This window comes from Abramis brama (genome assembly GCF_963993115.1).
Source record: "Abramis brama genome assembly, chromosome: 3".
Classification (NCBI taxonomy): Eukaryota; Metazoa; Chordata; class Actinopteri; order Cypriniformes; family Leuciscidae; genus Abramis; species Abramis brama.
The window spans coordinates 6660327-6681629 of NC_139965.1; the positions used below are offsets into that span (position 1 = coordinate 6660327).

Here is a 21303-nt window from a genome sequence, read left to right on the forward strand (position 1 = left end):
TTTTCAGACCATGTTAAAGGACAAATAAATGCTGACAGAACATTCAAACATGTGGACAGAATTAACTCTTTAATATCAGATTAAGTTTCTTCCTCTGTTACGGCGTACTGACTCTGGTCTTCAGCAGATGAAACTGAAATACACATAAATCATTGATTCAGAGAGAGATAGAGAGAGAGAGAGAGAGAGAGAGAGAGGGAGAGAGGGAGAGAGACTTTCAAACCCCCCTTTTTTTTTATTTATAACAATTAAGGGATTTTTAAAACAATTTACAAAACGAATACATTTCCAAAACAATTACCAAAAAAAATTTCAAAATGGCTAACTTAGCTTGGCCAATTAAAAAATTGGCAAGGACACATTGTTGTTGCAATGACCTTCTATATTTATATCCCAGTACAAAAGGTATTTCTGTATGAAAAACCTAATTTTGTGATCAACTTTTCAAGTATTATAAATACAGGACCAAGTCTTGGAGATTCAAAAAACATATGAAAAACAGTATCATGAGCATTACAGAAGGGACATAATAAAACAATCTTATTAAATTTTGAAACCAAGCTATTTGAGGCTATAGCACAATGAAGTACCCTCCACTGAAGATCTCCACATCGCTTCGAAATAGGAATAATAGGAAAATAGGAATATAATACTCTCCATGATGGATGTACTTCTTCACAAATAGAGATCTTAGCCCTCCATTTAGTATCTGTTTTTCCTTGCAAATGCCCAACATGCACAGATTTGACACAAATATAATAAAGATTTTTCTTTGCCACATCATGAAAAAACAAATCCCCATATGCCTTCAACAATGTATTCTGGTTTATATTACCCCCAACTCTCTCATCTTTAGGGGTCACCTTCAGCTCAGGGAAGTTCTGAGGTGTAAAACCATCTACCAGGGCTGAGTTTATAAAGGACATTAATGCAGGGGGAAAAGCATCCCTAATACACTTGATTATTCTATCCATAGTTCTCAGAGATTTAATTTTAACCTGTGCAGCAAGTGATAACACAGTTCGCCACTGGCATTGTGTCAAATCAATTAAATCCATAACTTTACTGACCCCAGCATTTAAAAACTGTGGAACAAAACAAGACAAATTAGATGGTAGTTTTATAAGGGGATTAAAAAACAAGGGTTCTGAAACCCCATAGTGCACATCTTCTGTTCTTGTAAAGTTTAAATATGTCCATGATTTAATTACTGACATGTAAAAGTTAGGAAAGAAACAACGTGCCTTTTCCGCAAAGGGCTTTTCCATTAAAAACAACTGTTTATCAAGGCCTATCCCGCCTAAATCTGTTAATATAGACAACCCAAATGAAACCCATCGTAAAGGAGCAGAACAATACATAATCCTCTGTAATGTTTGTAATCTCATTCCTAATATTTTTGACTCTATATGTATTAGTCCTTGACCTCCCTCAGCCACAGGAAGGTAAAGTATACCAGGAATAAGCCAATGGTGACCGTTCCAAAAAAAATCCACAAAAGCTTTTTGAATGACGGTAAGCAATTCCTTAGGAGGATTTAAAACAGTTACTATATGCCATAGCATTGAGGCAGCCAGATTATTGATAATCAAGCACCTCCCTCTGAAGGAGAGCTGTGGGAGAAGCCATCGACATTTTTGTAATCTGCCGATCACCCGATTTGCTAATCCCTCCCAGTTCTCTTCAGTGTATTGAGCTGTCCCAAAAAACACACCAAGTACTTTAAATCCATCTTGAAACCATTTACACTGTTGTGGTAATCGAGGAGGTCCTATATCCAACCAGTCTCCCAGCAACAAGGATGCACATTTATCCCAGTTAATACGAGCAGATGTAGCTTTCTGATACTTGTTCAAACAATAAATAAGTTTTGTAACATCATCAGTGCTCTTAATTATTACTGTCACATCATCTGCGTAAGATGTTAGTTTCAATGGGACTATTTCTGGAAAACCTGGGACACCAATACCACACAGCTGTTTCCTCAGCATTACTAACAAAGGTTCACTAGAAATAGAGTACAGAAGACTAGACAGAGGACATCCTTGTCTTATTCCCCTGGTCACAGAGAAAGGCCTAGTTAAAGACCCATTAATTCGTATCATACTGTAAATGTCACTGTACAGTAGCTTGACAAGAGAAATAAATTGTGTACCAAAACCAAAAGCTTCAAGGGTCTTAAACAAATAATGATGGTCCACCCTGTCGAAAGCTTTTTCCTGATCCAAGGATAGAAATCCAATGTCCAATTTGTGTCTTTGTGCAACTGTAATAATGTCTCTTACGAGAAACAGATTATCAAAAATTGTACGTTTAGGGACACAAAATGACTGATCTTCATGGATTACATTTGTCATATATTTTTTAAGTCTATTAGTCAATGTTTTAGATAAAATCTTAAAATCAACACAGATCAGTGACACAGGTCGCCAGTTTTTAAGGAACCCAAGATCCCCTTTTTTTGGAATCAACGTTATGATTGCCCTCCGACAACTCGTTGGAAGTTTCCCTCGGTTAAAACTTTCCAGAAAGACTGCATACAAGTCCTCTCCAATCACATTCCAGCAGGCACGATAAAATTCTGCTGAAAGACCATCAAGACCAGGCGACTTCCCAGGGCTCAGCTCCTGGACGGCAAGAGAAAGTTCAGCAAAGGATATAGGGTTCTCAAGGATAAGTTGATCTTCCTCTGATAACTGCGGTAGATCACATAAAAATTTGATCGGTCACATGGTTCAGCACGGTAGAGGTCCTCATAAAAGGAAAGTGCATGAGTACGGATTTCCTGCTGGTCAGTTGTCACACCACCCTGTGGTAAATTCAGTTTATGAAAATACTTATGTTCTCTTGGTTTTTTTTCAAGACCAAAGAAGAATGCAGAGGGAGCGTCCATTTCATTTAATTGAGAATATCTAGTCCTTAAGAGGGCTACTTTTCCTTGCTCCTCCAACAAAGTCTTAAGAAGGAATTTATTCCTCTCAATGGAGTCAGCAGAGTCACCATGGCTACTTTGTCTCAGAATGTCTTCTTCAAGTGATCTCATTTTTTCTTTAAGAGTTCTGGTGTTATGGGCAGTATATTGTTGGCAAAACAACTTGATATGCACTTTGCCTATGTCCCACCATTGACTCAATAAAGGAAAACTACATCTCTCCTCTCTCCAAGATTGCCAAAAAAAGCCAAAAGAGTGAATAAAAGAGTGATCCTGCAATAATCTGTTGTTGAAGTGCCAGTGTGATTTTTGAGTTTTAGAAGACAGGACAGAAACAGCTACAGAGATATAATGGTGGTCAGATAAAAAAGATGGTGCTATTAGGCTATTGTAAAACCTACCACTATTACTCTTAGCAACATAAAATCGGTCAAGTCTCGCTCCAGACAAAGAATTTAAGTTAGCTTTTAACCAGGTATACTGTTTGACCCCAGGAAAACTATCTCTCCATAAATCAACAAAATCATGATATCCAATAACATTTTTTAAAACTTCTGCAGAACCTGAGTGAGGTTCATCATGATTTCTGTCTAAATCAGGATTTATTGTGCAGTTAAAGTCACCTCCTACTACTACAACATTATCCTGTGGGCACTGTGACAAAGCATCTGACATTTTTTTTAAAAATATCTTACGCTCTCGTCCAACATTAGGAGCATATACATTAAAAAAAGAAAAACTTGCTTGTCCAACCATAATATCTGCTCTTAAAAGTCGACCAGGTATTATCTCAAACATAACTGGTTGATTACAGACACATGGAGAAAAAAGTATAGCAACGCCAGCACTAAAATTAGTCCCGTGGCTCATCAAAATATTTCCCTTCCAATCACAATTCCACTGTGTCTGATTCCTCAAATCAGAATGAGTCTCTTGGAGCATAATACTATCTGCCTTTTTTAATTGTAAATAATTAAAAAGAGCAAATCTCTTTGTTGTATCCCGACATCCATTGATGTTAAAGGATCCAATATTTATGAATGCCATGGAAAATATAATGCTAAGGTATCCAAAAACCCCCAAAAATAAACTGACAATCATGACCATATATAATATTTATAACGAGTTTTTAAATTTTTTTTAACAGTGCTCAGGTATTTTTTGAGCCTATAGCGTTTAGGCTGAGCAAGCTCCTCCATTGTTGCCTTTCTTAACGCCATTGCACATGAATCAACAAAGAGTTGTAAGTCTGGGAAGTATTTTTCAATTTTTGGTCCTCTCTGGTTAAAGGTATGGTCTAAAAAATCATTAATTTGGCGAACTGTATAATAGGGATGTTTTAATTTAAGACCACTGACCATTACCTTCAGAACTACCCTGAGAATTTACCATAGCAAGATGTTCTGCTATATCAGAAGTGTCACTATCAGAATCCATTGACTGAACTTCACTTCCTTGCATCAACATACCAGCATCGCCCTGAGACAGGCTAAATCCTGATGCCTGCGAATCGACCAACTCGCCGTCAGGCATCACGAGCTCAGCTCAGCCCGCTCTACTGGTCGCTCCGGTTCACCGATCGCGCCGGCGGGATCTGCGTCAGCGCGCTCAACTTCAGCACTCACTGTGCTGTCATTTACACATACAACGGTATTCACGGAAGAATGTTCCACATCATCAACGTGCTCATTCATTATAGGCTCGTTCGCACTTACTCCATCTTTAGAGAAAGAAACCGCATCAATTACCTGATCAATTCTGTCACTGTTATTTATTCCACCTTCATCATTTACTGGAACAGAAGGTAATTGTTCCGCAGAAGGATTAAGCTCATTCACATTAATGTTAGCCTCCTCATTCCTTGAACAAACCAGTTTTGTATGACCATACTTCCCACAAGTAAAACACCTCATTGATTCAGTACTGATGTAAATGGTATAATCTTTACCCAGCACAGTGGTTTTCGCTGACGTGTTCAAAGATTGAAATTCGGCGTTCAGGATCATGAAAGTCTGACGTCTAAATGACATCACATGTTTGAGTTCTGGATTTTTTAATCCTAAAGGGATCATTTTTATTGGCCCCACTAGTTTACCATAACGTCCTAACAACCGCTCGAGTTAATCTTTGGTAATGAACGGGGGCACATTCGAAAGGATAACCTTCTTTGAAGGATTCGACAAAGGCAAAACTGATAAAAAAGTATCTCTAACGGATAAACCAAATTCAACTAAATGCTGAACCAAAGAAACTTCTTTCAAAAAAACAACAAACGCCTTGTTCATCCTTGATGCAGACACAATATTACAAGCCCCAACTTCTCTGCTGATCGCAACTAGACAATCCTCAACTGTAATGGACTCATCAGGTAAACATTTGCACCCGTGTTGAGCGGTTAAAAGAGCACAACCATCTGAATTTGTCCCCATTTTCCACCCTTAGGTGAAGAAAGCGGCGACAAATAATATATACTAAACAAAACAAAAAAGGAAAAAGGAAAGAGAGAGAAAAAAATAATAAATTCCAACTCACTCACACACGCAGCAACTCGCTCCAACGCTCACACACTCCTCAGACGCCCGCACATGCGCACACGCAGAGAGAGAGAGAGAGAGAGAGAGAGAGAGAGAGAGAGAGAGAGAGAGAGAGAGAGAGAGAGAGAGAGAGAGAGAGAGAGAGAGAGAGATCAGACTGAAGTGTTACCTCTCGCTCTGTAACACTTGTAAAGCAGCACGACTGTCGCTAGCAGATGCGGAGAAGCGGCCAGAAGAGAACTGAGGATTTTGAGGACAGAAATCTGACCTGAACGTGACACTGAAAACAGAAACACAAGAACATTATTGAGCAACATTACAGAGCTCTGAAGGGCTTTCAGAAAGTTTCTCGAGGAACCCAAAGTTTGTGAGTGAATATAAAAGCTTTGAAATATTTTTCCTCCGGTCTCACATTATTCCACCACCATTCCCTCTTACAGCTCTGTGTTAAAGGAAGAGTTCATTCACAAATATATATTCTGCCAAATTTACTGACCTTCATGTTGTTCAAACCTGTTCGAATTTCTTTCTTGTGTGGAAAATAAAAGATATTTTGAAGGAACTTTTAGTTTCATTGTATGGAGAAAAATAACAACTTCCAAATACATTCTTATATGATCCACAGAATAAAGAAAGTCAAACACTATTGGAATGACATGAGGGGGAGTAAATGATGACATCATAGTATATTAAAAGTTATTCATTTTAATGTTTAAGAGATACGTACATTTTTATTTTTCCTCTTCAGACACTGAACATATATGAGCACAATCAGATTCATTCCTGCTTTCAAATGACAAACTGAATTTATGAAAAGTCAGATTTTAACAGGAAAGTCTCTCACAGTCTCTTGATTTCATTGAATTGAGTGATGTTTTTTATAAGGTGTTGATTTCACTATATTTCTGCATATTTTGCATGTGATTTGAGAGTTCAACTTCACAGTTCTGTCATGAACTCTCTGAGTGTTTGGCATGGTAATGGATATGACAATGTTGATATGTTCGGTCTTGAAGGAATAGATCTGCTACAAAACACATGAATTACCCGTAGCAGATCTATACAGGTGGAGCTGGGGAAGGTGGAGGGTTTCTGAAAGCGTGCAAGCTCATTGGCTGCTGATACAGCAGGAACCAATCAGCTGTGCCCTATAGAGAATGATGTGATTGCAGACTGAGTTAAAGACCGGTCAGCCAGCGCCATCTAGAGTTTCATGACAGAACTTTGTATTTGTCAATACCTGATTGTCTCCAGCAGAAATAAGAGACAGAGACTCATATATATGAATAGTGTGGCGTATCTCATCAGATGCTCATGAATAAAATAACCTCTGACTGAGATCCAGCTGTGGAGTGACTGTCCTCTCTCTGTTTTACAGTAGTAGAAACCCTCATGTGACTTTGAGACAGTAGTGATGCTCATCTCTCCTGTCGTCTGATTCTGGATCAGTGATCCGTCTTTATAGAAATCAGCGCTGAGGATCGGGGAGTTTGTAGATCGATGTAAACAGTGTAGAGTCAGAGTCTCTCCCTCAATCACAGGATCAACAGAACTCTCCAGAATCACCTCACCGTCTACAAACACAAGAAATACATCAACAGATGTAGTGACGATACAGGCTGTGTTAATCAGAGCCACACTTCAATTATTAATAAGATCTGGAGGGTCAAAATGTTCACTACCTTTAATCTGAGAAACTTTTATTCAGCAAGGATTCATGATCAAATGTGACACATTGATCAAAAAAAATGTTACAAAAGATTTATATTTCAAATAAATGCTGTTCTTCAAACTTTCTATTCATCAAAGAAGAAAAAAGCATCACGTTTCCCACAATTTTTTTTTCAACATTGATAGTGATCATAAATCATCATATTAGAATGATTTCTGAAGGATCATGTGACACTGAAGACTGGAGTAATGATGCTGAACATTCAGCTTTGAATAAATTACACTTTACAATATATATATATGAAGAGTTCAGATGCAAAAGCCTCTAAGTGCCATCTGAAATTTTCTTCTAAAATGAGCATTTCTTTCAAGCTCGTATGTTTAAGTTCAGTAATTTCACTTTAATTACAATTAATAGGTCATTTTCATTGCCATTAAAGTTAAATAACTGAACATAAACATACAAGCTTGATACAAATGATCATTCTAGAAGGAAATTTCAGATGGCACTTAGAGGCTTTTGCATCTGAACTCTTCATATATATATATTTTTTTAATTGTTTTTATTTTTTTATATTACATTTCATATGTAATAATACTAGAAAATTAATGTTTTCATGCATTTTTGATCAAATAAAAACCAGCCCTGGTGAAAAAACATATTTCCAAAACAAAAATACCAATCCCAAAATTCTGAATATTTTATTTTATTATAGAGTTTAAATCTTGATATTCACTGTGCAGTATTCTGATATTCAGTTAGTTTATGCATAATCATATGACTGAATTCTCAATTATATTAATTTTTAATCTTGAACAGATTGTTATTTATTGTGTTTTATAGTTGTAAGCGTGATTGGACTCACCATGTACAGTGATGTTTCGAGGACGCCGTTTCTCTCCAGATTCAGACTCACACCAGTACACTCCAGTGTCAGATGTGCTGAGAGAGTCCATTACACATCCAGATCCTGTTTGATTTGCACAAGTTTGTGTGTCTTTGTCTGTGTATCTTCTCACTGTCCATCCAGCAGAGTTACTCTGATCCTCACAGCTCACAGAGAGAGAGTCGGATGAGAAGTGTTGACTTCTGCTGGGATTGATGACCAGAGACACTGAAGCAGAAACTCCTGAAAAGAGGAAAATCTCCATCAAAACTGACAGCACAGAGACTGCAGTGAAACACAGATCCAGATGAGCACAAGCAGGAACCCTCACCAGTGATCCACAGTGTGTGTGAGCTGCTGTTGTGTGTGTAATAGGCTGGTCGTCCTCTCTCTGCTCTGCACGTATAAACTCCTGTGTGCTGTAGAGCAGCAGGACTGAGAGTGTAAGATCCTCCAGCTCCTCTGCTGCTGTCTGACAGATGATCATGATCTCTGAACCAGCTGAACGTCCAGCCTTCAGAGGAGCCTGAAACCTCACAGGTCAGAGTCACTGATTCTCCTTCAGTCAGCCACGGCTGTGGAGACACTCGCACTGATGCCTGAGCTTCAGCTGAACAAAACATCACGAGTTACAGAGCCGTAGAGAAACTGATGGAGAAGCTGATCACAACAAACACACACTCACCTGAGACAGTCAGTGTAACAGCATCACTGCGCTGAGAGCTTTGAGTGTGTATCTGTCCTGTACAGGTGTATTTACCGCGGTGAGAGAGATCAACACTGCTGATGTTCAACTCTTGTGTTGAGGTTCGGCTGACAGTGTTTTTATATTGGTTGTTGGTTCCCTCTATTTCCCATCTGTATGTCCACTCAGTGTCTCCTGCCCACTTTATATCACATCTGAGAGTGACTGTTTCTCCTCTAAACACTCGTTCATCAGGTCGCACCGTCAGCACAGCTTTAGGACTCTCTGTACAAACACAGATTATTGCATTTATAGTTTCAGAAGTTGTGTAGATATTGTCTCTGATCTGTATTTGTTGCGTCACACACTACAGTCTCTCTCACCTGTGACATTTACCCACAGTGCATCACTGTATTGTGTGTAATAGACTGGTTTCCCTCTTCCAGCTCTACACCAGCACTGGCCTCCATCAGACACTGAATCAATCTTCAGGCTGTGGGAGTTTGTTTCTGTCTTCTCTGTCTCAGGGTTCAGTGTGTGTTTGTACCTGTAAGAGTCCCAGTTTCCAGTGGACGGATCCATGCGACAGGTCAAAGTCACTGTGTTTCCAGTCAGTGCAGCTCCTGCAGGATCTGATGTGAGTTCAGGCTTCAGCTTTAGATCTGCAGGAGAACAACAACAGATTCAGATCCCCAAGACTCAAATACATGAGCATTTAAAGTACTAAAATAATTGCTTCAGTCATCTTATTGGAACAGATGTGGCTGATACAGAAGTGCATAAGAAAAGAGTTGAGCTCCACATTACCCTTCACTGTCACCCCTCTTTTATCACATATACATGAACATCACTATCCAAACATAAATAGTTGTAATTCAAGAATGATTTGGAATATAGACCTATGGCTGATCTTGTTTTAAAGAAGACATTTGGAAGATTATTGTAGAAGTGAAAATTTAGAAAGTGAAACAGAAAAAAAAGTTATAGAAGTTTTAGTTTATGAAAATGCATAATGTAAACAATTATTTAAAATATATATTTTACAAAACATGTTTTACTTTAAAATTGCAAGAAAAAAAAAAATATTTCAGTGAGATTTAGTTCGGGCGCAGTGCCAAACCTTTTCACTAGATGACAGCCAAGCTCTGTTAATGACCATATTATGTTTAGAGTGATCTGAACCATATATTTCCATAATGTTCATACAATTTATGAAATAGACTTCTATTGAGAAGTAGTATGGGCGGTTTAGCAGTATTTGATTTAAATTCAACCTTTAATAAACGCATAAAAAACACGTATGTGCATTACAGCTCGCCGCCGCATCACAAATCAAGAATCCATCATTTGTTTCATGATATTTAAAACCTTTTCAGACCTTTTTTCCACATACATTTAATTGGTTTTATCTTTTGAACTGTTGACATGAAAACGAGTTTCTACCAATCTTTCATGATGTTTCATGTTCATAGCTATTTCAAAATAAAGGCCTGAAAATGCCTAATGCGTATTAAATATTCTAGTTGCAAATTGATAAATTACTGATCCTCTGTCATTTATTTTGAAAATCACTCAGCAAGGTTTCAAATTATATATAGTTTGTCAATAATATTACTTTGGGTTTTTACTAAGATATTATTGTTTAAAATATATAATGGCAAACGTCCCACCTGTGGGTCATGTGATCCTGCAGTCTCTCGATTGGTTGTGTGATTGTGATCATAAATAGAGAGAGTTTATGAGGACAATGATGTTGAACTCACCCTTCACAGAGAGAGAAACAGCAGAGCCTTTCTTTTATACGCTAGCCACCCCCCTATTCTGTGGGCTGTGACGCGTAAGAGCGTGCGCGCCCTCATTGGGCGTGACGTCACGCCAGGCTCACTGGTAGGCTTAAGCAGCTGCCGCAGGGCAACCAATGAGCACGCTAGTAAGCCTGCTCTAGGTCTGCTGGCTGCCGCGCTGCGTTGACAAAATTATTAAAAATTAAGGATAATTTTTGGCTTCATATCTCGAGAAAAGATGACTTTACCCGTAGCGTAAGCTAACTTGCGCAATACTCGTTCCCTCTTCTAGAGAGAACCGAGGTTACGTTAGAAACCGATTACGTTTTCAAATGTATCCACTTTGGAGTGCGTTTTCAAAAAAGCTTCGTTTTCATTGATAATAATGCTGTCTCAGTGTGGACGGAAGGCCAAAATGGAGAGAAAAATATACATTTTCAAACGAATTAAATTACAGTATTTAGATTACTTGGTAATTAATTACACCCAACACTGTATAACAGTAATTAAAATGTAAACTTATGCATTGACTCAAGCAATTTTCTCCCTAGCTATCTCTCTGTCCTTCGCTGCTGGAGCCGATAATATGTGTTCGTACTCTCCATATGCTTGCAGAAGCACATCCAGTTCTGCTGGTGAGAAATATGCAGACCTCTTTTTGTCTATGCTTTTTGTCTGGCGCTGTTGCCATGGTGACTCATAATATCTGCGCTCCATTGATAATGGCTTTTTATAGTTGTGGTGCACGCGCTTAACTCAGAGTCAGTCAACTCAGAGTTGATTGAAATAACTAATTTCAGATGTTCTGTAACCGAAAACTCAGAGTTTCCCATCTCAAGGTAAGTCAACTCAGAGTTCAAGCTTTAATTCAGAGTTGGTTGAACCTCCTTTCTGAAACAGACCCCTGGTCTTTTCACGATCGGATAGCTATCGATCACAGAAAACACATGAAGTGACCAGGCGTAAACAGGCCCATTGTTCTGCTCAGTACAATGGGTTATACTGAATTGTTTTTATTCAGCAAGGATTGATAAAAAGTGACAGTAAATACATTTATAATATTAAAAAAGACATATTTAAAATAAAGTTATTTTGACCTTTCTATTCATTAAATAATCCTGAAAAATGAATCACTGTACAATTATTTGATTAAGAGCACTAATGTATACATTTATAGTCAAGGATGCAATGATCAACCACACTCCATTCAACGGTACTCTGTCTCAAATTTAGTGCTGGGTCTGAATCTTTTTAGTTCAAATGGTTAATTTTAACAACTCTGTTATTTATTTATTTATTTTTTGCAGAAGTTCCAGTTACTTTTTTTTTTTTTTTTTAATCAGAGTAGTTTACCTTTTAAGGGGATCATGCTAAATCCACTTTTTTAGCCCTTAAATGCATTTTGTTGTATATTTTTAGTGTTTAGAAGTATAGAAAATTTCAAATTATTCTCTTCAGGTGTTTCGTTTATAACTTTATATTCTGTTTTGGTCATATTTTTCAACCGGTTCCAATTTTTCTATTATCTATGACGTTTTGTGAACTATTACGTCACAGTATTTGCAGGAACTGCCAAATAAGGACATTTACTTCCGGCCCAACACTTCGAGCAATCCGCCATTTTTATTTCTCGCTGCAATTTTGTAGTCCAAGCTAAAGGATGCAGAAGTTACGAGAGGGTAAGTTAAAATGTTCGGTTGTTGGATGTAGTAACCCACACGCTTCATTACACCGTCTAATGTAGATGAACTGCTGCGCTTGTTACAGGACGCATGTTTAACTGAAAGAACGAGCAGAGAGAGAGACCCGGTCACGCGCGCGTTCTCTCTCTCTCTCTTCAGAGCCAGGCGAAAGTGTAAACAAGACTTCACCGTCTCCAAACTAGACGCTGTCTTGCTCTCCCTCCCTCGCACATATTAATCAAAATAAATCGACACGGTGGTAAAAGGTCGGAAGACCAAAGTTTCATGTGTAAATACAGTAACACACCATTGCGATACATCCATATGAAGACGTTGTTCTACAGGTTCGTCGTCTTCATTTTCATCTCGCTCCTGCTCCGACTCTGGCTCGAACATGTAAGGCTGGCTGGACAAGTCTTCCGTTGTTGACATTTTGTTAATAACGTGTGAATAAAAAGTTTCTGTGCCACTACATAATCGTATTTCTGCTATCAAACTACAAAAATGGCCGAACGGGGTGGAGTTGAACCGAGTGTGGGCGGGGTATGAAGTGTCTCAATTGTATTTAAAGAGACCGCACCAAAACGAGTTGCTCTCAGACGCACATCAGAAAAGGGGTAGAAAAGGGTCCTGTGGAGCTATAATAATGAGGAATTCAGACCCAAGCATTGCAGTTCCGCTTTATATAGACTACAAATGTATGATTTATATGTAAAAAGGAATGATTTAAAAGCATGATATGTCTCCTTTAAAGTTCCGTAAATTGTCGTTACTCAGTTAATATAATACTTTTTTTTAAAAACAAAATATAACAACTGATTTATAAAATGTGCTCTGTGTGTCATGAATAATGCAAGCATACATAAAACAAGAAATGCAAAAAGTGTTGAGAGGGGTATAGAATCCGTTTTCCTGTGCTATTTGCATGTAGGATTAGTTCAACTCATAAAGTCATATCAAGCTAAGGCACTTGAGAACTTAAGGAAATTTATAAAAAGACTTTATTCAATTATGGCATAGGCATTTAAAAACAGGTAACAGGTTACACACACTCAGAGTCTTTTCAAACAGCAATTAATTAGTCATATGACAGTCACCTGATTACGTAGTATAGAATAAGAGAAAAAGAAATTAGCTGATTAATAATATAAAGAGGACATCTCACCAAAATATAATTAAACAAAACACAATATGGTCAAATAACAACAATTTATAACATCTATACAGATAGATAGATGCACCTCTCTCTCTCTCTCTCTATCTCTCTCTCTCTCTCTCTCTCTAATGAATTCAAATAAATGCTATAATTAATTCATTGAAATACATTTATGTTATCTTACCGCACTATTTTATCTCTGTCTCTGATTCAAAGCGGGCAGAACGTTGTCAACATTTGAAGTGGATCAAAACCTATCATCAAAGTTATGCATGAGTTTTTAACAATACCTGTTCTTGTCTAGGACAACTTTGATGAACTTTTTTGATCCACTTCAAATGCTGACTACTATATATATATATATATATATATATATACACACACACACACACACACACACACACACATACCTGAAACCAGTATGTTCTAAAAAACATTATGTAATTAGTTTGTTTAGTAGTAGATATGTACAGTACAGATTATATACAAATACATAAAGTAAATGTTAGGCTCAGTACAATGGCTTACACACTTAAACTGTTTTCTCTAAACCCATTTTTTTCCTCACTCAAGCTCACTAACAAATCTACAAGATGTTGTGCAAGTCTGACTGGTAGTATACATATCTGGTTTCTCTCATCTCTGGGTGGGTTACCGTTTTTGAATTTCCTCTTTAATTTTTTTTATTTCCTCCAAGACAATGAGAAGGCCTTTATGCATTTTTCTCATCTGCAAAATAGCCTTGAATACTTCTGATTTTACCTTTTCTGGATCATCTGTTTTCCACTGTTGTCTCATCTCATGAATCTCTTTGGAGTCTTTCACTGTGAAGGCGACGTCAGCAAAAACTAAGAGTCCACTCAAAACTCCTGAGACTGCTGCTGCTGCTCGCCCGATTTTGGCAGCCTGAACAGCAACTCTGATAAAATTAGCCAACAGACCCAGACTCATTATTCCAGTGACAAAATCTACGGTACTTTTGCCTATCTCCCATGGCATCTTTCCATTATCAGAAGGGGAGGTACTAGCAAAATCACAGAATTTATAACATTTTCCCAGTAACTCTCTCAGGCTAAGTGAACAGAGAATCAGTTCTTTTACATTTTCATAGTTCTGTTTAAATGTTTCAAGGCTCTTATGGAGTGATTTTTGTTTGACTGTATTGGTAATGTTGGAGGCAGCACCTGTTACACCACCTGCAACTCCGACTCCCACACCAACAAGTGATACAATCAGAGATGCTCCTAATGTGAAAGGTGACAAAATTGCACCAACCACTGCAGTGATTCCTCCAGCTGCCCCGATCACTGACCCTGCCAGACTCCCCGCTGTGGCACTGTAATGTACAGACTCTAGTGAATTGGTTATTTTTCCCCACTCACTAACTAATTTCTCAAAGTCTTTATAGTGTTTGTCGTAGGCCTTTTCAAAGGCATTGATAGACTTCATCAAGCTTTGCTCAAGTGCTTCTGGAATTCTCTTATTTCTGTTTACTGCATCTTCCAGGAATGGTTTTGCTAGAATCTCATCAGCTGAAGGTCTGTCTTTAGGGTCACGGCTGAGCATTTGTCTGATCAACTCCCGCAGTTCCTGTGAGTATCTCTCTGAGATGCGAGGTGGTTTTCCTTTCAAGCTTTGACCATGTAGAGCATGGCGCTCTATGTTATCTGACTGTGGAGGAAAATAAATAAATAAATGAATTAACAATGACCAATTAATTTGCAGCCTTTATGTCTAGGTTAACCTGTTAGCCTGCACCCCCACTTTTGAAAAAATCCCCAGAAATGGCATACCAAACTAAAACAAATATAGTTCATGAACCCTTTGCACTAAAAGCACAAGTATGGTCTCATTTGAAAGCTTATTGTAAATTTATAATTAATTATTGTCATAATGAACAAAATTGTTATAAATAGCTTCAAAGTTTTGTAAAGTTATTAGAAATGTATTTTTACGAAATATCTTAATGAACATAATATTTAAGTTGGCATTGTATCAATCTAGAAATGCACTGCAGCTAAAACCACGTCTGACCATGTTATGTTTAAAATCTGAAGATGATCAGTCTAAAACTCTGTATTTGTTTCTAATGATCATGTCATATGACTTTATTTTGATTAAACTCTAAAATGCAAACTGATATTTATTGTCATCTTCTAAGCATCTATTCAGTCTATTGTCTCTATTGTTTTGTGGTGCAAACGAGCCATTCAGTCTCAGTCTCTCCTGCACACATTCACACATCTCCAGCCTGGTTATGGCATATGCTTTTATGTTGTCTGCATTATAATTATACATTTATTGTATTATATAATTATTCGACTGGCTATTCACCCTGTTTCAATCCCTCATTTCTTTTATCAAAGTTCTCACTTCACATTTGAAACTGTATCAAATGCCCTTATTGAAAAAATAAGATTTCAGTAAGCATTCCTATTTGATTTTTTTTTTTTTTTTCATAAAAATAACAGCTAGGTGGCAGGTGCATCTTGGGCTAGGTAGCATGTTAGCTTTGCTCACCATCAATACATGACATTTTTTTACGATTAAAACCATGTTTTTATTAATAATAAAATGAATTAATTAGTTTATAATTAAATATAATTCGTTATATATATATATATATATATATATATATATATATATATATAATCTTTTGAGATCATTTGCTACACCTCATTCTGAGCTTTGTGAAAATTAAAGCCAAAGAAACATTTCTACACTTGAGAGAAAAAAAAAAAAAGAATCTGATAAACATGATTACGGTGGTATATGGTTTGTGTGTGATTTTCATGCGATCTGGGGTATTTTCATATCAATAAATAATGAGTACACAACTACACATTGAATACAAACAAAAGAATAACAATAAAGGAATAATGAAGATTAGTTATCATATTGGCCAGATATATAGCCAGACATTAGACAATAGACTGCAAATGGGTGTGTAAAGTAGGGATGGGAATGTGTGTTCATTTCGATCATTGACTGGTCTCAAAAAAAAAAGAAAGAAAAAAAAAGTACCCTAGTAGCATACTCTGGGGCAGTGCATGTGCAGGGGGCGGGACATGTCCATCATGACAATGAAAATATTTTAAGACTGTTAGGAAAGTGATTGTTGAAAAATTAAAATATGACATGAAAGCATGTATATGAAAACATTAACAAATGAATAGAAAAAAATACAGCTAGATTATGATACACAATGAGTTGTGTAAGTCATGGAACAGGCCATTTTCATCACGCCTGTCTAATCCCCCAGTGTTGGATTATAGCAACAAAGTGGGGGTTAAGGAGAACGGTTATGGGATGATGCCGCGTGTTGAGGAGTCTTTGACCAGCTATCTCTCCCCAGACACTGCGTAATCCCTTAAAGGGGACATATCATGCTAAATCCACTTTTTTAGCCCTTAAATGCATTTTGTTGTATATTTTTAGTGTTTAGAAGTATAGAAAATTTAAAATTAGTCTCTTCAGGTGTTTCGTTGATATCTTTATATTCTGTTTTGGCCTTATTTTTCAACCGGTTCCGATTTTTCTATTATCTATGACGTTTTGTGAACTATTACGTCACAGTATTTGCAGCGGAACTGCCAAATAAGGACATTGACTACCGGCTCAACACTTCGAGCAATCTGCCATGTTTATTTCTCGCTGTGATTTTGTAGTCTAAGCTCAAGGATGCAGAGGTTGCGAGAGGGTAAGTCAAAATGTTCGGTTGTTGGATGTAGTAACCCACACGCTTCATTACACCGTCTCCCAGCATCAGAACCTCTTCGAAGTGCCTGGTTGAGTTTTATTTTTCACGGAAATGTACCCATAAAGTCATTTTTGTGTGCGCGAACGCGAAGCACTTCATGGATAACTACTTCAGCAACAACAGGGTTTTTCCTGCATTGAACTTGTTTTAGCGCCCGCCAAAGTCTTATTTGATCGGTGAGAGTAATGTAGATGAACTGCTGCGCTTGTGACAGGGCGCATGTTTAACTGAAAGAACAAGCAGAGAGAGACCCGGTCGCGCGCGCGCTGCGCTCTCTCTCTCTTCCGAGCCAGGTGAAAGTGTAATCAAGACTTCACCGTCTCCAAACTAAGCGCTGTCTTGCTCTCTTCTCCCTCGCACATATTAATCAAAATAAATCGACACGGTGATAAAAGGTCGGAAGACCAAAGTTTCATGTGCAGCATTCAGAGATATTTTTTTCCTGAATTACCGTGTGAATTGTGCTAAATAAGTTACCTTATCTTTTCTGAAAAGCGTTCCGGGCATTAAGCTGACATAAAACAACACTTTAATAAAACGAAAAAACTATCCAATGATGAAATGTTTTCTGTGTTGACAGAAATCTTGGATGTCCAAAAGTTTCTGTGCCGCTAGATAATCCTATCTCTGCTATCAAACTACAAAAATGGCCGAACGGGGTGGAGTTGAACCGAGTGTCACCGCTACAACCTGGAGAGGGGGCGGGGTATGAAGTGTCTCATTTGCATTTAAAAAGACCGCACCAAAACGAGTTGCTCTCAGACGCACATCAGAAAAGGGGTAGAAAAGGGGCCTGTGGAGCTATAATAATGAGGAATTCAGACCCAAGCATTGCAGTTCCGCTTTATATAGACCACAAATGTATGAGTTATATGTAAAAAGGAAGGATTTAAAAGCATGATATGTCTCCTTTAAAGTCCCAGCGGTGCCCCCCAAACCCTGCCGTACTACATCTGCTTTGGTGGGCAGAGCTTATATGTCTGAGGTTGCGCCCTCTATCCAGACTGGCGCATCAGATCTTCCTGTGGTCCCAGGGGAAACTGTTGTCTGTCAGAGCAATGTATAACCCAGGGGACCAGAACCAAGGAGCAGACATCCTGTCGAGGCAGAGGCTGAGGCCCGGGAATGGAGACTTCACCCCGACGTGGTGGAGTCGATATGCGAGAGGTTCGGCCCAGTGGAAGTGAATCTGTTTGCGTCTCGAGAGACGACACACTGTCCACTGTGGTTATCTCTCACGCATCCAGCCCCCCTAAGTGGAGCTGGTAATGCGGTTTATGGAGTTGTTTAATCGTCCTCTGCTGAGATCTTGAAACACTCTCAGGATAGACATTGTCCTGGTGTCAGAAATTTCAAGGCGAGTGGTCCTGCAGGAGTTGACTGTTCCCTGGGAAGACCGGATGGAGGAGGCTTTTGAGAGGAAGAGGGCCAAGTAGGAGGAGCTGGCAGGCGAATGCCGAAGCAGGAGTTGGAGGATCCGATGCAATCCCATCGAGGTCGGGTGCAGAGGATTCGTCGGCCAGTCACTCATCAGGGCCCTCAAGATGCTTGGAGTGAAGGGATCCGTGGATCATACAAGCTACCCAGACACAAGCCAGGATCTGATCAACCCTGGCTGAGTCATCTGGGCGAGGATTTATGATGTTGTGAGACCCGAAACACCCAATGAACCCAGGATACATCACTGATGATGTGTCTGAGTTGCACCAGAGGTGTATTTCAAGAACCAAACATTTAATGTCTTCTTTTATTTTCAGTTGATTTCACAGCAGGTGTTCATTACCAATGCTAAATCATCAGTTAATTAATCACTTATCTCATTAACTTTAACACTTCTTTAGAGTTATTTTAACTCTGTAGAGTGAGGATCCATATGTAGTCTGAGCAGAGCTAATTTAACTTTAAGGGGGGGTGAAACACTCAGTTTCAGTCAATCTCATGTTAATCTTGAGTACCTACAGAGTAGTATTGCATCCTTCAAATCTCCAAAAAGTCTTTAGTTTTATTATATTTATAAAAGAAAGATAGGCTGTACCGAGTCTTTCCGGAAAAAAACGAGCGGCTGGAGGCGGGCCGTGTGGGCGGAGCTAAAGCTGTGCTAACCCGCCGAGCTAACAACACACAGACATTTGAAGCAGTTTTACTCACCGCCCGGTTCCAACGCACGACCGCGAACCTTTATCATTGCGACTGCTCGATCCTTAAGCATTAGACGATCTGCAAATCCGTCGATCTGGGTTTTGTTTATAAAACAATCATCGTCGAAATGCAGGGAACAAACAGTCTTGCACAACTCCGTTGATGCTCTGGAAAAACAAACTCCATCTACTGGTCCCTTAACGCCGGGTTCTTTGGGAATCTGTGCAGGGTTGTCTTGCCTTGGCAACCAAAAACACACTTCTTTGGAGACATTGACTTCCCTAAAGCCGAGCACAGCGCTTTGATGGGCGAACTGCTTTGGCTCTCTTCTCTCTCTGGTCTACGGATGCGCGAGCGCCCGCGCCCTTCCGGCAGAAGTGCCCTTACGACCCGTATAAGGAAATTCCGCTCCAGCTGACGTCACACAGACCCATTCTCGAAAAAAACTTTCCGAAACTTGTGACAAACCGGAAGGAGAATTTTTGGCACAGAAATACTGCTTCAAACGTACAATTTAATTTTTTAAACTTTGTCCATGTTTAGCATGGGAATCCAACTCTTTAATAATAATAATAATAATAATAATAATTTGTTACATTTATATAGCGCTTTTTCTGAGACCTCAAAGCGCTTTACATAGATGGGGGAATCTCCTCAACCACCACCAATGTGCAGCATCCACTTGGATGATGCGACGGCAGCCATATTGCGCCAGAACGCCCACCACACACCAGCTTACTGGTGGAGAGGAGACAGTGATGAAGCCAATCAGTATATGGGGATGATTAGGAGGCCATGATAGACAGAGGCCAAGGGGCAAATTTGGCCAGGATGCCGGGGTTACACCCCTACTCTTTTTCGAAGGACATCCTGGGATTTTTAATGACCACAGAGAGTCAGGACCTCGGCTTTAACAGTGTAAAAAACTCAGTATGCATGAAATAGCATTTCATTCCCCCTTTAAAAAACAGTTTTCAGCTAAAAACCCTGCATCAGTGTTCAAGGGCCTGAAAGCCATCAGAAGATACAAGGCACCATCCCCCAGCCCTGTGGAGAATAAACTGTTGGTCGACAATCTGACTGTGTTTTACTACAGATTTGAAAGCCTTGTCTCACACCCCACACCCGCTCTGACCGTCTCGCAACACAACCACCAACACCCTCTCCTCCCTCCCTTCCTCTCCCCTTCTGCTTCTCAGCCTGCACTTAATATCTGTGAGGAGGTTGTACCTGGAGGATGGAAACAGAAGATGAGAAAAATCAAAAGCCCAGATGGTGTCTCACCCGCCTGTCTCAAAGCCTGTGCTGTCCAGCTGTCATCCATGTTCACACTGATCTTCAACAAATCATTGGAGCTGTGTGAAGTCCCCTCCTGCTTCAAATGCTTCAACATAATCCCTGTACCCAAGAAACCAAAAATCACAGGACTAAATGACTACAGACCTGTTGCTGTGACGTTTGTGGTCATGAAGTCATTTAAAAGACTGGTACTGGCACACCTGAAGGTCATCACTGGACCCTTGCTGAAGTCCCTGTAGTGTGCTTGCCGAGCAAACAGGTGAGGCTGGGAAAACTCACATCTAAGACCCTCACTATCAGCACTGGCGCTCCTCAGGGTTGTGTTGTCTCCCTACTGCTCTTCTCCCTCTACACACATTACTGCACAAGACCTGTCTTGTAAAGACCTGTCTATCAAGCTCCTGAAAGACCTGTCTATCAAGCTCCTGAAAGACCTGTCTATCAAGCTCCTGAAGTTTGCATATGACCATCCTGCCTCATCCAGGATGGTGATGAGTCTGCTTACAGACAAGAGGTTGAGCACCTGGCTGTCTGGTGTAGTCACAACAACCTGGAGCTGAACATACTCAAAACTGTGGAGATGATAGTGGAAGTGGATGGTGGAAACAACTCCAGCACTCCCCCACTCAGCTTAATGGACAGACCTCTTTCACCCCGGCCACCACTTGTTTGCATGTCTGCCGCCAGGCCGACGTTACAGATCTCTGTGCACTAGAACATTTAGGCACAAAAACAGTTTTTCCCTCATCCTATCTCCAGCTTAAGCAATTGCCA

The 21303-nt window shown here is 39.2% G+C and overlaps 3 protein-coding genes and 1 long non-coding RNA gene across 4 annotated transcripts in view; all 4 read right to left on the reverse strand.

The window, feature by feature from the left end:
* The window catches only part of LOC311079156 (Fc receptor-like protein 5), a 353766-nt gene that overhangs the window by 209756 nt on the left and 122707 nt on the right, over positions 1 to 21303 (reverse strand). The window lies entirely within an intron of this gene.
* Positions 1 to 21303, reverse strand: part of LOC311079216 — a 246342-nt gene that overhangs the window by 107576 nt on the left and 117463 nt on the right. The gene's annotated exons all lie outside the window — the stretch shown is intronic.
* On the reverse strand, positions 9 to 11098 carry LOC311078899 (Fc receptor-like protein 5; the record flags this gene model as incomplete). The annotated part of the gene is made up of 8 exons (XM_084107950.1): positions 9 to 133; positions 5636 to 5746; positions 6795 to 7085; positions 8004 to 8267; positions 8356 to 8634; positions 8710 to 8994; positions 9093 to 9371; positions 11092 to 11098. 8 exons carry the CDS (start codon positions 11096 to 11098, stop codon positions 81 to 83), a joined length of 1569 nt encoding a protein of 522 aa, XP_083964076.1. The 3' UTR covers positions 9 to 80.
* The window catches only part of LOC311079165 (uncharacterized protein), a 30147-nt gene continuing 22002 nt past the window's right edge, over positions 13159 to 21303 (reverse strand). Inside the window, exon 6 of the mRNA XM_084108373.1 lies at positions 13159 to 15002. Coding sequence (XP_083964499.1) covers positions 13983 to 15002 — 1020 coding nt within the window. The 3' untranslated portion in view covers positions 13159 to 13982. The remainder of the gene's footprint in view (positions 15003 to 21303) is intronic.